General features: G+C 37.2%; 1 protein-coding gene across 3 annotated transcripts in view; it reads left to right on the forward strand.

The window, feature by feature from the left end:
• Positions 1–19: 19 nt before the first annotated feature.
• The window catches only part of MFSD8 (major facilitator superfamily domain containing 8), a 22,051-nt gene continuing 8,126 nt past the window's right edge, over positions 20–13,944 (forward strand). Inside the window, exons 1-12 of one of the 3 annotated variants that reach the window (XM_075036774.1) lie at positions 20–249; positions 1,806–1,897; positions 2,950–2,993; positions 4,167–4,407; positions 4,728–4,841; positions 6,223–6,367; positions 7,008–7,066; positions 8,190–8,298; positions 9,403–9,537; positions 9,926–10,029; positions 10,126–10,385; positions 11,147–11,209. In XM_075036774.1, the coding sequence (XP_074892875.1) occupies positions 143–249; positions 1,806–1,897; positions 2,950–2,993; positions 4,167–4,407; positions 4,728–4,841; positions 6,223–6,367; positions 7,008–7,066; positions 8,190–8,298; positions 9,403–9,537; positions 9,926–10,029; positions 10,126–10,385; positions 11,147–11,209 (1,473 nt within the window). In that variant the 5' untranslated portion in view covers positions 20–142. Of the gene's footprint in view, positions 250–1,805; positions 1,898–2,949; positions 2,994–4,166; positions 4,408–4,727; positions 4,842–6,222; positions 6,368–7,007; positions 7,067–8,189; positions 8,299–9,402; positions 9,538–9,925; positions 10,030–10,125; positions 10,386–11,146; positions 12,622–13,944 lie in introns of those variants that run through there. The other 2 variants (XM_075036758.1, XM_075036766.1) reach the window with 2 other exon arrangements.

Raw genomic sequence — 13,944 nt, forward strand, 5'->3', positions numbered from 1 at the left:
CTCGCGCCCGGCCGGCAGCGGCCGCCAGCGGTGGGGGCGGTGCGCTCGCGCGCCCTCTGGCGGCGGCGGCGGCGGCGGCCGGCCGGGAGGGAGCGGGGGTGGATCGCAGGACTACAGAGCTCGGAAGCGGCCGCGGCCGGGTATGGCGGCCGAGGTCTCCGGTCCGGAGGTGGGTGGTGAGGGGCAGGAGCCTTTGCTGAGTGCCGGAGAGTCGGCGGCGGAGGAGGAGGAGGAGGAGAAGGAGAGCAGGTAGGGCCTTGTTCCTTCCCGCGCCCCTCTCCTCTGAGGCGAAGGGCAGCTGCGCCAACAGGCGCCTCCCGTCCCTCCCTGCTCCGGGTGTGTGTGTGTGTGTGAGACGACACCCCCACCAGTGACTAGAGGACCCACCCGTGGGTGGCGGGTCTCTCTTCCCCCTGCGCGGGAAAGCCCGAGCCTGAGGGAAGCAGCCTGCCTCAGGAAGCCGGCGGAGGGGTTAGGGAGCGCCGAGCCGCCTTCCCCCGCCGCCGCCTCCCTCGGCCGCTGCGTCCTCCCGGGGTGTCGGACCGGCGGCGGCTCCTCAGCCTGCCCCGGGCTCGGGAGCAAAATAAAAGGCTCTCGCTTGGGGAGTTTCTAAAAAGCATAAAAATCGATGATTGTGGCGCTGAAGTCGAGGTATTTAATAGCACTTTTCCTGTGCGGGCAGCAGTTGATGGCTTGTTTTTTTCCTTCTGTCAGGAGAACAACAGTATCTTCGACGTGTAGGGGTGGCTGCTGCCGCTGCCGTCGTTGCTGAAGTGTTCTCATACTTGAAGACTTAACTAAAATCTTGAAAGTAACCAAACATAACATATGCATAGCATATGCAAGAGTTTGACTGACTTTTTCCTGTGCGTGATGGGCAACAGGATTACAAAATACCTTTAGAAACATCGTTTGTGTGGTTACAGTTTCATTGATCCAAGACACTTCAGCGGTGTAAACATTTCTGAAATGATGTGTACAAATCATGCTGTGGAATAGCTATACTAGCTTTAAAATTGTACTTATGACTCAGTCTATGCATTGACCTATACAAACAATATTTATAAACTATGTTCAGGCACATGTAACCTAGGTCTGCATCTTTTGGACAGAGATTATTTTGTTTAGAATACTTCAAAAGAAGTGAAGAACCCTGACATGTGTTCTTGCTTCTGAAAAAGTACCTGGGTCTCAGAAGGTGCTTATGAATTTTAGAAGGATAACTTACTGCTCACAAAGTTTGTAACTTCTGTTTCAAATTTTTTTGCAGCCCTTACAATCTTCAGCAATTTCTCTTACACACATCTTTTACATTCTATAGTTATTTTCTCATTGTAAAAATAGACCGGCCATACCTTTTTGTCTAATCAGTAGTTGTTCAGGTTTGGGATTTTTTTTTTTTATTTAAAGTCACGGTTCTGAGAAGATGTCTGGGCTTTTATGGTTTAATACGCACTTCTTAAAGGCTTTACATGATATCTGTGATGCTCCAAAGTGTCTATACAAAGAGACTGCAGAATTGAAGACCTCTCTAGATAAAGATCTCTTTGTGTAACATTTGAATGCAGTGGTACGTGATAGCATTTCTGTTAGTTTTTTGATTTGTCAATCTAGTATTTTTCAGTGAAAAATTAGCTTCCTTCTAAAATAAATTCTTTGTATTCTTTGCTGTGTGGAAGTCCATTCCTGCATAACAAATTACACAATTGTATTGAGAGGTTTGTGAAAAATGTTTTCAACGTCCTGTGGAAACAACTAGAAGAGAATCTGATAATGATTTCTTTCTCTCTTGACTTTTGGTTCAGAAACAGGGATGTTGTGGAAACACAAGAGCATTATAAGAGCAGGTGGCGATCTATCTGGATTATGTATCTTACCATGTTTCTCAGTAGTGTAGGTGAGTAAACAGGTGGATTTCAATGTTATTTGCTGAATGAATCTGTTTTGGTTTGAAAATGACAGGGTTTTCTGGATTTCAACTACATAGCTCCTTTAATGCTACTGTTCTTTTATAACTTTAAAAAAGTGCATTTTCTGATTCTTCACAAGACAAGATATGACTAGCAAATCAAACAGAAAGTTACATTTAAATTAAATAGTGTTAAATTTAGTTACAGTTAAATAATACTCTGTTTTGAGACTAAATGACATATTACTTAAATCTTTGGTTTATGGCTTTATAATATTTTGGGGTAAAAGGTGGTGGCAGCGTAAGGTTATTGCTCAGAAGCAAACAAAACAAAGGTCACGCTTTTATCATTCAAAGTGCAATGTTTAGGGAATGAGAATAGAAATAATGCTGAGTTCTTAAGAGGTAAGATCTTTGTGGGAATATATGTTGTCTATTTCAAAATGTGTGTGAGAGCTTGTTTTCTCCTATGGGATTTTGCATCTCCACTGCAGAACAAATTACTATTTCATTCCTAAATAACTGCCCCTGGAAACAAGACTTCCGGTGATTTTTGACTTCTGGTAATTTTCTGTGGGCCTGAAAATCATCTTGAAAATCACAGGATACTTCAGTGATTTTATTTTTTTTTTTTTTTAATTTGATGAATTAAAATTTCTGTGATAAATGAATACAAATATGTCAGTATATCAAGAAATTCTTTTTACTCTGGGAACCTTGTTGTCTTTCTACTGGGAGGAAAAATCCCATGCAGTTTGCTTGGCACATCAGTATTCTTTCCAGAGGAGTTTTTTTGTTTAGTGCATACGCACCTATCAAATGTCCTTTTAAAAACAGTTCCTCCTCTTAGGAGGAATTATCACGCTTTAAAAAAAGCACGTAATACATAATTTTTTCAGATGACAGAATGATGCACAGTATTAAGACTATAATACAGTTAGGAGCAGAAGAATGAACCTGTAGTAACCATTTCAGTAAAGCGAATTACTGATAAACATGGCAAATTAAGTAACTTCCATTATGTTTTTACTGCATTGCAGGTTTCTCAATTGTAATTATGTCTGTGTGGCCATATCTCCAAAAGGTTTGTAAATATGTTTTTTTTTTTAATTAATTAATAAGAACAGAAAACTCCTTCTCAGAAAGTATGTAATGCAAAACTTGGCATTTTATTTAGGAAAAGAAACAGTAAAGGGAAGTATGTGGTTATAAGAGACTTTTATTTTGCCATCCACTTAGACAGCTTTCATTATTTCATGTAAATTCTGTCAGTTTATTTCCTGAATTGATAAAGGTATGTCATAATCCAGAAATGTTTGGTTTTCCAATGTAATCTCACTGTTTTCTTGGATAGTCAATCAATAGAACTCTCTTTATCTTAATGCATTTGCAGTTTTAAAACATAATACACAAGTCTTGTCTGCATTGGGGGGCGGGGAGTGGAAGCTGAAAGTAGGAGTTGCTCTGTAAATGTCAGATTGTTGCATGTAGATCTTCTTGATATTCTGAATTGCCTGTGTTGCTGGATAGTGTTTTTAGTTTGTTTGGGTTTTTTGCCCCCTTTTTGTTGCATTCTTGTTAAAAGTGGCGTGAAAGTTCTCTAAGACTTTAATCTGTGCTAGGATTTTACTGCTCCTGGAATTGTAGAAGGCAGTTCCAAATGCAAATTTGGAACAACACTTCCTGGACAGGGTCCTAGACGTATCGTTAAAATTGAGGCTGGTGCTGAATTCTTGGAGTAGACAAGAAAATGCATCATCAGCCTTTTAAATCAGGGCAGATTCAGGCATGTGCAGAGATGACTTGAGTGATTCCTTGCTCCTGGCACATAAACTGCCTACTGTAGTGCTTACGTTATATCTATAGCCTATAACATCAGCAGTGCTGTATGAAAGCTCTTTGAATTTGCTGCAAGTGAGCCATTTCTAGTCTCAGAAGCGAAGCACTTTTTATTGGTTTGGTGCATCGCTGGAGCCAGTTAGCCAAGGTTTATTGCCCCAGAACAAGTACCAAGTGAAAACAACAGCTTCTGAGACCCAGAGTGGTGTATTTATATTAAACACTGCACAATGCTGTGCAGACACACTAACTTGTTTAGCGATAGCTTAGGTTTGACACTGCATTGCATCGTGCCATATACCTGCAGAATTTCAGTGCAGAGTCTAGATATTTCAGGTACTGATTCTAAAATGGTTTTGCTAATACTATAAAACACTATAAGACTTTACCCATAGAATTGATTAATTTGTTTTTGCAGATTGATCCGACAGCAGATGCGAGTTTCTTGGGCTGGATTATAGCTTCTTATAGCATTGGCCAAATGGTTGCCTCTCCCCTGTTTGGCTTGTGGTCCAATTACAGGCCAAGGAGAGAACCTCTCGTTATTTCAACTGCTATTTCAGTAGCTGCTAATTGTCTTTATGCCTACGTTCATGTACCTCATTCGCACAACAAATACTACATGCTGACTGCACGTGCTCTTGTGGGATTTGGAGCAGGTAACCACAGCAGAATTTACATTTCTGAAAATTATTAAATTCTGTGTCTTGTGTAAGATAGTTAACATGGTATTTTAGTACCAGATTTACCTTTAGATAAATGATAACTTATAACAAAGCAAAGAATCAGCCAATACTAGTTTATAATAAAAATGTGTAGTTGTGCAGTTGTGTATAAATACTAGAGGGACTGCTGGATTTCATCTTCTTGCAAAATAAGAAACAAACCCAAGAACACGTAAAATAAATGTAACTGTATAATTTAAGAGTATAACTTAATGTTTACATAAACACTTTCTTGTTTTGGTTTTTTTTTTAAGGAAACGTGGCTGTAGTTCGATCGTATATTGCGGGTGCCACTTCTCTTACGGAAAGAACAAGTGCCATGGCCAATACCAGTGCCTGCCAAGCAGTTGGCTTCATATTAGGACCAGGTAAAGCGTATCTTCTTTCCTCACTTCTCTAATACTTTTTAGGATGAAATTGGGCATTGGAAGTAGGAATACTGAGCAGCTGTGTGTTGGGGATTTTAAGGTACGGTTTGTCAGTGGTATCAAAATTGTATAAATGGGATCCATTCATATATACTTGGTATGCCAATATAAATGAAATATTCTAGTCCAAAGAAATTCTAATTGTTTGTTCTTAAAAACTAGCTGTTTTGGATTGCTGGCTGCAGGAAAAACAAGTTCCAAGATGCTCTCTTGCACCAGTACCCACTAAATAGTCTATGACCAATTGCACTTTGTTCATGGAGAAGGGAATTTAATATTACTGTACTTGGGCAAACATTTCCACCTTTCTGAAATGACTGAAAATTTCACCTTACCTCACATGTTGTAGAAAATAACGTCCAACAGATCCTTCTGATCTTGTAGTGACAATCACAAAATCTTCATATTGGCAAAAATTTTAAGACACAGCACAGGTATTGCAGAGAGCTAAGGGAACAAAGAGCTCAGGGGGTGTTTGTCAGACCAAGCGTAACTGCGGCTCCTGAGATACTCTTATCTGCTTTATGGGAGAAATGCATTAGACTTGCCTTGTGTTGTAAAGAGAGACCAGCAATTTTGTCCTAAACAGCCTCTAAAGGTTACTTGTCTTCTATAGCTGTAGGTTAAGATTATCCAATTACTAGAGCTGAAGTGCTCTGTGTATGGTAATATAATGAGGTGAACATTTAGGGCTGAAAGTTTATTCTCCAGTTGATTATTACTAGTGCTATTGATAGAGCATTAAAGGGTCTACAGCAACCGAAAAACTGCATTCTTTGTGTGATTTGCAGAGAGTGTAAGTTTAGGTAATTCCCTTTCCTAATTTGCTAGGGACTCAGTCTGTTTCCTCACAGTAGTAAGCAAATTGCCTGATCTTACAATCTTTTGCTCTGCACCAATTCAAATTTTAATTTAAAACCCCCAAAACTTCTTTTCTCTCCAGCTTGCCCTTAGCGGGAGGGATAGTCCAGTCCCAGGACCAAGGTTTTCCATGTAGGAGGAAAAGGCAAAAGAGTAAATCAGCTGTTTGCACATGGCCAAGAAAGTGAACCATTGGTACGCTCAGAATTCAGTTCCAGTTCTTTAAGTGTCATGCTGTTATTTATACAGTGTATTTGTATGTAACCAAGTAATTTTCTGACTAGTTGAGATCCCACTGGTATCCATCAGTTGATTTAGAGTAGGATTCTCAGAATGTAAAAGGTTTGACAGGTATAATATTTAAATTTTACTTAGGAATTAGAACAACTTTGCTTATGTAGTTTTATATGTTTATTCTATATGCGTTCTAATATTTTCTTAATACATTTATGTTTTTAAGTTTTTCAGACATGTTTTACACTTATTGGAGAAGAAGGAATAACATGGAAATTAATTCGTCTTCAGTTGAACATGTATACGGCACCAGTTTTATTTGGAGCTCTCTTAGGAGTTATTAATATTATTCTCATCTTTGCCATACTCAGGTAATCGAGTCAAAAAAGAGAAATATTCTACCTTGGTTTAGTGGGTGGCTTGTAACAAATAGTATGTTGCTCAGAAGGAGGAGTAATAAGCCTGAAATGTGGAGCACTAAAACTATAAGCTGCTGTTTATTTCTCAGTGTTTCTACCTTCTTTAATACATATCTTTTTCATTATGCTTATAAATTAATCATAGTGATGTTATGGCTAGAATGTAAACTGATGAAAAAAGTTAGAGCAGTTAGATTATTAGCTTAGCCTTGATAAATTTTTAATGTTGATGATTTCTGCCCATGTTTTTTCTCTAAAGAGAAATAAGGTTAGCTTGTCTGTAGGGTTCTCGCTGTCTGTGTCTTTCCTTTAAGAACGTCAAGGCAGGATTTTTATGCATTATCCCATTGGTGGCAGTGAGGGCAGGGGAGAGATGCACACAGATATGTGATACTCTCCCACTAGAATATTTCCGTTCTTGAATATGCTGGCGTTCACTGCAGCCAAATGCAGACTACCCAGATGATGTTTAAAGGAGCTGGGAATAATTAGAATATAAGACTATGCCATTTAGAAGTATTTTAATAGAAACTGGAGTCAATAGTAGATCAAATAACTATGTGTATTAATGAAAACAGTTCTAAATTTCTAGAGAGCATCGAGTGGATGACCTGGGTCGGCAATGCAAAAGTATCAATTTTGAAGGAGAAGGTATCTATTTTTTCTTGAAAATTTACTCTGTGATGATAATTTTGAAGTACTCTGTTATTACATAGAAGCTTTTAGAAGTATTCTGAAGTTGATGGATTGGGAACTCAAAGTGGAAAATAGGCTGTATCTCTTTCTAACTGGTCCAGAAATTGCTTCATGTCCATGTTGTGCCCATGTGTGTCCATAGCGCTGTCTGGTACCAAAGAAGAAAAAAAAAAAAAATTGTATGGATCCTTCCAGATTTTCACCCTGGAACTGTCTCTTCCAAGAGACAGGATTAAGTGAATATGGACATGAGAAAAATCTCCCTTAACTTCTACTCTGCAGTCATACCTCTCTTTTGTTCTGCATCATGCTGAGTAATTATCGTTACTGCATGTTACTGCATGTCAGCTTTCACATACGGCATCTTATCAAAAGATGTATGTTGTATAAGTAAATTTGGTTGGTGATACTAAAGTACAGTAATTGCCACATACAGTGCAACAGCTTATCTTCAATATATACCCCTTTTGTGCACAGTTCAATTTTTTTAAAATGTTGTGGGTATCCTTTTCACTTGAAGAATGAAAAGTGTATGAAAGATGATCTTAAACCTCTCTCAAAATCTATGGAAGTCACCAGTTTCAGTATTGTATTTGTTTTCTGTTTAAAAAGGGAGCTGTATGTGCATACCACACATGGGTGTTTTGTATATGCAAATGCTATGCCCAGGTTAGAGGAAAAAAAGGCTCTGTGGTGCTGCAGAATCCTACTCTTGTGTACTTCTGACCTTGCAAGAGGAACAGAAAGTGTTTTGGTTTCCATTGTTAAGATATTTAAAGAAGTTTGCTTATCTTGCTGTCACTCAAGACTTGTCAGTCCTAGCATTACAATGGGACCACAGATGGTATAACTAATTTGGAAATAATTTTCCCTCATTGTCAGAGGAGTTAAAATTTCAGCAATTCCATTTTTTATTTAAAAACATTATACGTAGATTGTTAAAATGCAACTGCCTAGCCACCCACCAACCTGCGTGTTAAATACTTAACGGAGTAAGGAAATCACTACCGTTTGTAATTTGTGGTCGTGTGAAAAAAGCTCAGTTTGCAGTTTAGATTATTGTTTTGTTTTGTTGCAGAAAGTGGTGTTCTGGATCAGGATGCAGAAGGAAACGTTGACCATATTGCTGTGGTAGCAATCAATTTTCTTTTCTTTGTCATCTTGTTTGTGTTTGCTGTCTTTGAAACGTAAGTTTGTCTATTTTCTCTCAAAATACTTAAGATGTGTAATGTAGTTAGGGTATGCACGTAAAGGTTTTTCTGTTGCACTTGCTTGCTTAACCACACTCTTCAGAAATAGAAGTCAAAACCATATGCCATCAAATTGATGTATACTGATACAGAGTAATGAATTAAAGGTCAGTAGTAACTGAAAATATGTAGCATACAGTTTGTAGTATATGAAACATAAATGTAAAAGCCTTTGAATTGATGCAAACCCATATCCTCAACTTTTTAAGTGTTAAAAAAAAAAAAAGTAGCTACCTAAAATCTTCAGAGAAAACTGTCTTCAGTTGAGTACCTTGTTCTATACTTTCTATTTTAATTTTGTGTAATTTCTTAGTGCGATTCTGGTTAGCTCCAAAAGCTCTAGTGAATGTCTTAGTAATGATTATTTCAGGAAAGATGAAAACAATTGTTTGATATAGTTAATGCAGTTGTATTCTTAAATAGACTATTTTACATGACTGGTTTTTTACCTAAAGAGGTATGTTATTCACTCCCAAATTTTCTGTGTATAAGAAAATAAGTAAAACATAACATTATCTCAGACTGAAGTATACTTCCTTTTTTTAAGTTATAAAATACTTAGAGGATATAAGATTTATTTTTGTAAGTTTTTTGATCTCTAATGTAGCTAAAATTTCTTTTAACAATATGTCTCTGTCTTAACTGAGGTATTTTTAGAAAAATTGAGTTCCTAGAGACTGGTTGGTTGCTAAAACTGAAACAGTATTAAATGTTTATTATTTTTGTACTCACAGGGCCTGATTTTTTTTTTTCTCTCTATTACTGTTGCTTTGCTTTAACTCCATCTTTTCATTAAATAGATTAGTGATGCTTCAGAGTATGGCTGTTGTAATGCAGTTGTGAATTTTGTCTAGTGGATTTATTTTTAATAAATTATGCATGATGGAATTAGTTTATAACTAGCCTGTGTTTTCTGATATGTTTGTGAGGAGGAAAGGCTTCTACACCACTGTGTTTGATGTTTGGGATAGTATATGCATGTAAATGGCTGTATAGAAGAAGGTTTTTTTTAATTAATGTCATTTTGTTCTGTCAATTTAGTATAGCTACTCCACTGACGATGGATATGTATTCCTGGACCAGGAAAGAAGCTGTTTTTTATAACGGAATAATCCTTAGTGTGGTCGGCATTGAGTCGGTTATTGTTTTCATGGTGGTTAAAACGCTATCCAAAAAGTAAGATTTCGGAGTTTATCAGAATTTTCTTACTTATGTTAGCTAAGTGTGAGAAGCTTTATGGCAAGGCCAAATCTGCATTACTTAAATCTTTTGCTTGTTAATGAATTTGGGTTTACTATGACAATGAAGTACTTCCAATTTTGACACAGCCATGATGCTGTGGTTGTTTTTTATTCTGTTAAAATAACCCCCTTCCTCATCTGTCTTTTACCCTCAAATCACAAGAAAAACAGGTTTTAAGTAAGTTATTGTGATTTTGCAATTTTTGTTGCAGGTGTTTTGGTCAGGCATCTTTTCAACAAACTAATGGGCTATGTCGTTAGTACCTTCATAAATTTTAATTTAATTAAATGATATATTTAACTGTAATTTCATTGTTTGATAGGACTGGTGAGCGTGCTATACTCCATGGAGGCTTACTGATTGTCTTGGTTGGATTCTTTATCTTACTGCCTTGGGGGAAAAAACTACCAAATATCCAGTGGCAAGGTATAATTAAAGTCCTACTAAACTATCATGGTAATGTTTATTGAAAGCTTTTTTTTGTATTTTTTTCTTAACGGTATGCATAACTTGGTTTTACAGAAATAAAGAATAACTCCATTCCCAGAACAACTTCCATTGAAATGTTAATGCCTTTCTGGAGTTTGCAAGCAATGCAGCTTCCATCCAACCACACAGTGGAACCCGTAGGCTGCCCTGTCACACAGTCCTGGTGCCTGAATACTCCGATGATCTATCTGGCCCAGTACATCACCTCTGACATACTAATAGGATTGGGCTATCCAGTTTGTAATGTCATGTCCTACACCTTATACTCAAAAATTCTAGGACCAAAGCCTCAGGTAAAAGCACGATGCCTAAACAGTTTATTTCATTTGCTCTCAAGGACTTGCACCCTCTTTATTAGAATGAGGGATCTAGCTGAAATTCCCTTTGCCATTAGCCAAATAAAAATACGTTTCAGCCAGGGCAGAAGTTTCCAGGAATTCTAATCTTTTTTTGAAAATCCAAGGCAAGTCCCTAGAGGAATTAGAAAGCAAGGTTTGTATTACGATTTATGGCAAATCTTACAGCGTGAAAATTTCAGAACAGCTAAGCCCAAAGCTTGTGACTTTCACAACAGTTCTGGAAGAGTCATTTTTGTAACAACCAATTACATATTTAGAATATGAGTCTGGAATAATGTTCCTCTTAAGTATATTATATAAGGACTAAAAATGCTAGGGTACCTCCAGTTACTGGCATTTCACAGTGATGAAACACATAGCATGCTGATATTACTACTTAACAAAAAATTTTCTTCCTTTTTCACCAGTTATCTAATTTTTTCCATGTTATATTTTGCTGTAAGAGACTAAATGATTTGAGCCAGAATGCCTTTTTATTAGAAAGCTAGAGTATGCAGCTCAGTGCAGCCTTTGAATTAATGCTTGGAGAAGCTGAGCAGTACTCTCGGAAACAAAGTACTCAGTATCTTAATGAGTTAAGAAAGATAATCAATTGCTTAAACACTTCTGAATTTTCTAATTAGGATAATTGGTGGGAATTACTGGCAAGCCAAATAATTCCTGTATCACTAACATAAGCTTTTGATCTTCTGTAGGGTGTCTACATGGGATGGTTAACCGCCTCTGGCAGTGGAGCACGGATACTCGGGCCTGTTTTTGTGAGCCAAATATACACTCACCTGGGACCACGCTGGGCATTTAGCTTAATCTGTGGAGTAGTTGTAGTCTCTCTCTTACTCTTGGAGATAGTATACAAGAGACTAATTGCATTTTCTGTCAGATATGGAAGGATGCAAGAAGAGAGTTGTTAAATATGCATGTGTTTTTTTTTTTTAAAAAAGTAGAACCAACCAGAAATAATACTTAGTTTATTACTACTTTTTAACGAGGAGTACCTAACCACTGACCTTGTTGGCTGTATGCTAAGAACGGTACGCCTGTACTTACACATTGACAGAACACATAACTTGGTCATATCCTAATACATGGTTACACCTGCTGCAAAAGAGCTTTTGTATTCTGCTTTTCTAGCAGCAGAGGAAGGGATGTGAACAAGTTAGATCAATACAATGGCACATTTGAAGTGTGTACAGCTTAAATGATGCACCTGTGTACCGAATGCAGCTGTGAAGGTCACAGGTTACGTGCGTCCTTTCCAGAAAGAAGTAAAAAAAATATTATCTTGATTCTGTGAATCAGGATCAGTAACTCTTTTGTAACTACAAGATTAGTTGAGCTGCATGTACTTTGTATGGAAACATCACTACTTAAGCGAATCTTCTGATGTTCAGTTTGCTAGCTTGTAAGCACTGATTAATACAAAATGTCTGACTTTGGAAACTGATGTTACATACCAGTACATCATCTCCCCGATTTCACATGCAATGTGACAGAATTGTAGAGGAAGGTGGGTACTTGTTTCACAAGCAGTTTATGTGGGATTTGGGTATTTAAGTTAGTTAAGAGCCATTGAAAATCACAGCCTCAGTGGCTGTTACTTGAACTACAGTGAACCAGATGTGCAATTTTTCTTCTACTGTTTTGCTGAATGCCTTTTTGTAGAAACAAAGATAACCTGCACAGAGTTGAAATATGCACAGCTTTTCTTAACTTTACTACAAGAAGGAGATACTAAGCAGGATAGTTTGCACTTTCATTGTCATTGGTGAGAATGAATGCACTGTGCTGAGCAACCAGTGTTAATTAAGTAAAAAGGAGGAAACTGGCTCCTTGCGTGTTGACTGTTATCTGTAGGCTTATTTTGCTGATAATATGGTATGAGAAAGGAATTTACGATGTTTGAATCATTCAGTGTTTATTTGAAAACATGAAATAATAATTTTCCTTCATAATGGGGGCTAAGCTCATCTGTATGGGTTTCTTCTATCTGTTTCAATACTACTGGGGAAAAAATCTGGAATAAGTCCAGTATGAGAGTTGTAGCTGCTGTTTAATGTGTGTAGTATTTGATCCTTACTGAATTTAATATATGTAGTTAAGTATTCCTATGTAATCAATTGTTAGAACACTAAAAGACTACTGAATTAAAAGATTATTTTTTCAAGACTTACTGAAGGGAATACAGAAGTTTTATTCTCTCAGGCTTTCCTGCTGCAGAATCACAAAATGTCACAAGAAAGGACTTTGCTTTTATAAGCATTTCTTTTACATGCTAATTCATAATAAATAGTACCAGAAGTACTGTGGTTTGGTGGTGAAAACAGACTGCAAAATGAAGTGCTTAGAGTTACAGAAACCAAAAATTAACTTCAGTCATGAGAAATTGGTGTTACTTCAGACCTGAGAAAGGCAAGAGTTTTCAAAATGGCTGACATGGTTAGGATTTCATGTTCTACAACTCAGTTTGTGCTGAAGGTTAGGACACCATCTGTATGTTGTAGGGTGTTTAGTACTGTTGTTCTTCAGGCTAGCTCACGTCCAACTTAAGAGTGAGAAAACGTTTGGGTACGTGGAGGGATTATTTTACCTGTCACTTATTTAAAGGGTTAAGGATAAAACTAGATTTAAGTCTCTTCTGCAGCAAATACCTGTAGAATACAGAATAATCCTCAAAAGGGGTAGCCCATGCACATTACTAGGTTTACATAATGATTGAAATGAGAGCATGATTGTAAATTCTTTGGCTATGAGAACTTTTATTTTCCTAGGTCAGCTGTGTTTTAAGTTATGGCTTGCTTGTTATAGGTTATCATCCTCTCATTCTTACAAAACATGTTCTTGTTATCCACATGTAGGGCTTCTGTTTTTTCTTTTTATTCTGGTTAGTAGTGTAACACAGCTGTACGTAAGTCACACCGGTCCTTACAAGCTAGGTCATTGTTCTTTCTAAGCATTTATGCCTTTCTGCCCTCCTAGTGTCTACCTCTTAGGCTTTCTTCAACTATTTGTACATTTAGCTTGCACATCAAACTAGATTATATTATGTCTGAAATAAAGATAACTGGTGTGGCTGATAATGCAAGTTTTTAACATGCAGTGCTGACCCACCTCTTAACCAAGGTTGACTTGCTACTCTAAGAGTCAGTTAATTGAAGTTTAAAGTACTAAACCAAAAACATTTCTTCTACGAAAAGTATATTTATGTGCATGTGCACATGTTTGTATCTATAGGTATATGAAAAAAACTTTAGGGTCTGCATAAGAGCTATGCCTATTACTTGGTTTTTCAAAGACTTGCAATAGTTAACTCATTTTACTGTGCAGTTATTCCATCTGAGTATTAAGGTCCAACATGAAAAGATACATATCTCAACTGCCAGAGCAGTTTAAAAAAAATTTCTTTTGGAGAATCATTTAAGGTTTTGGGGCAGGAGGGGTGTTGTATATCTTTCTTGATGTTACTAGGGCCACATTTTTTATTTACAAGCTATTT

This window comes from Buteo buteo, chromosome 1 (assembly GCF_964188355.1).
Source record: "Buteo buteo chromosome 1, bButBut1.hap1.1, whole genome shotgun sequence".
Lineage (NCBI taxonomy): Eukaryota > Metazoa > Chordata > Aves > Accipitriformes > Accipitridae > Buteo > Buteo buteo.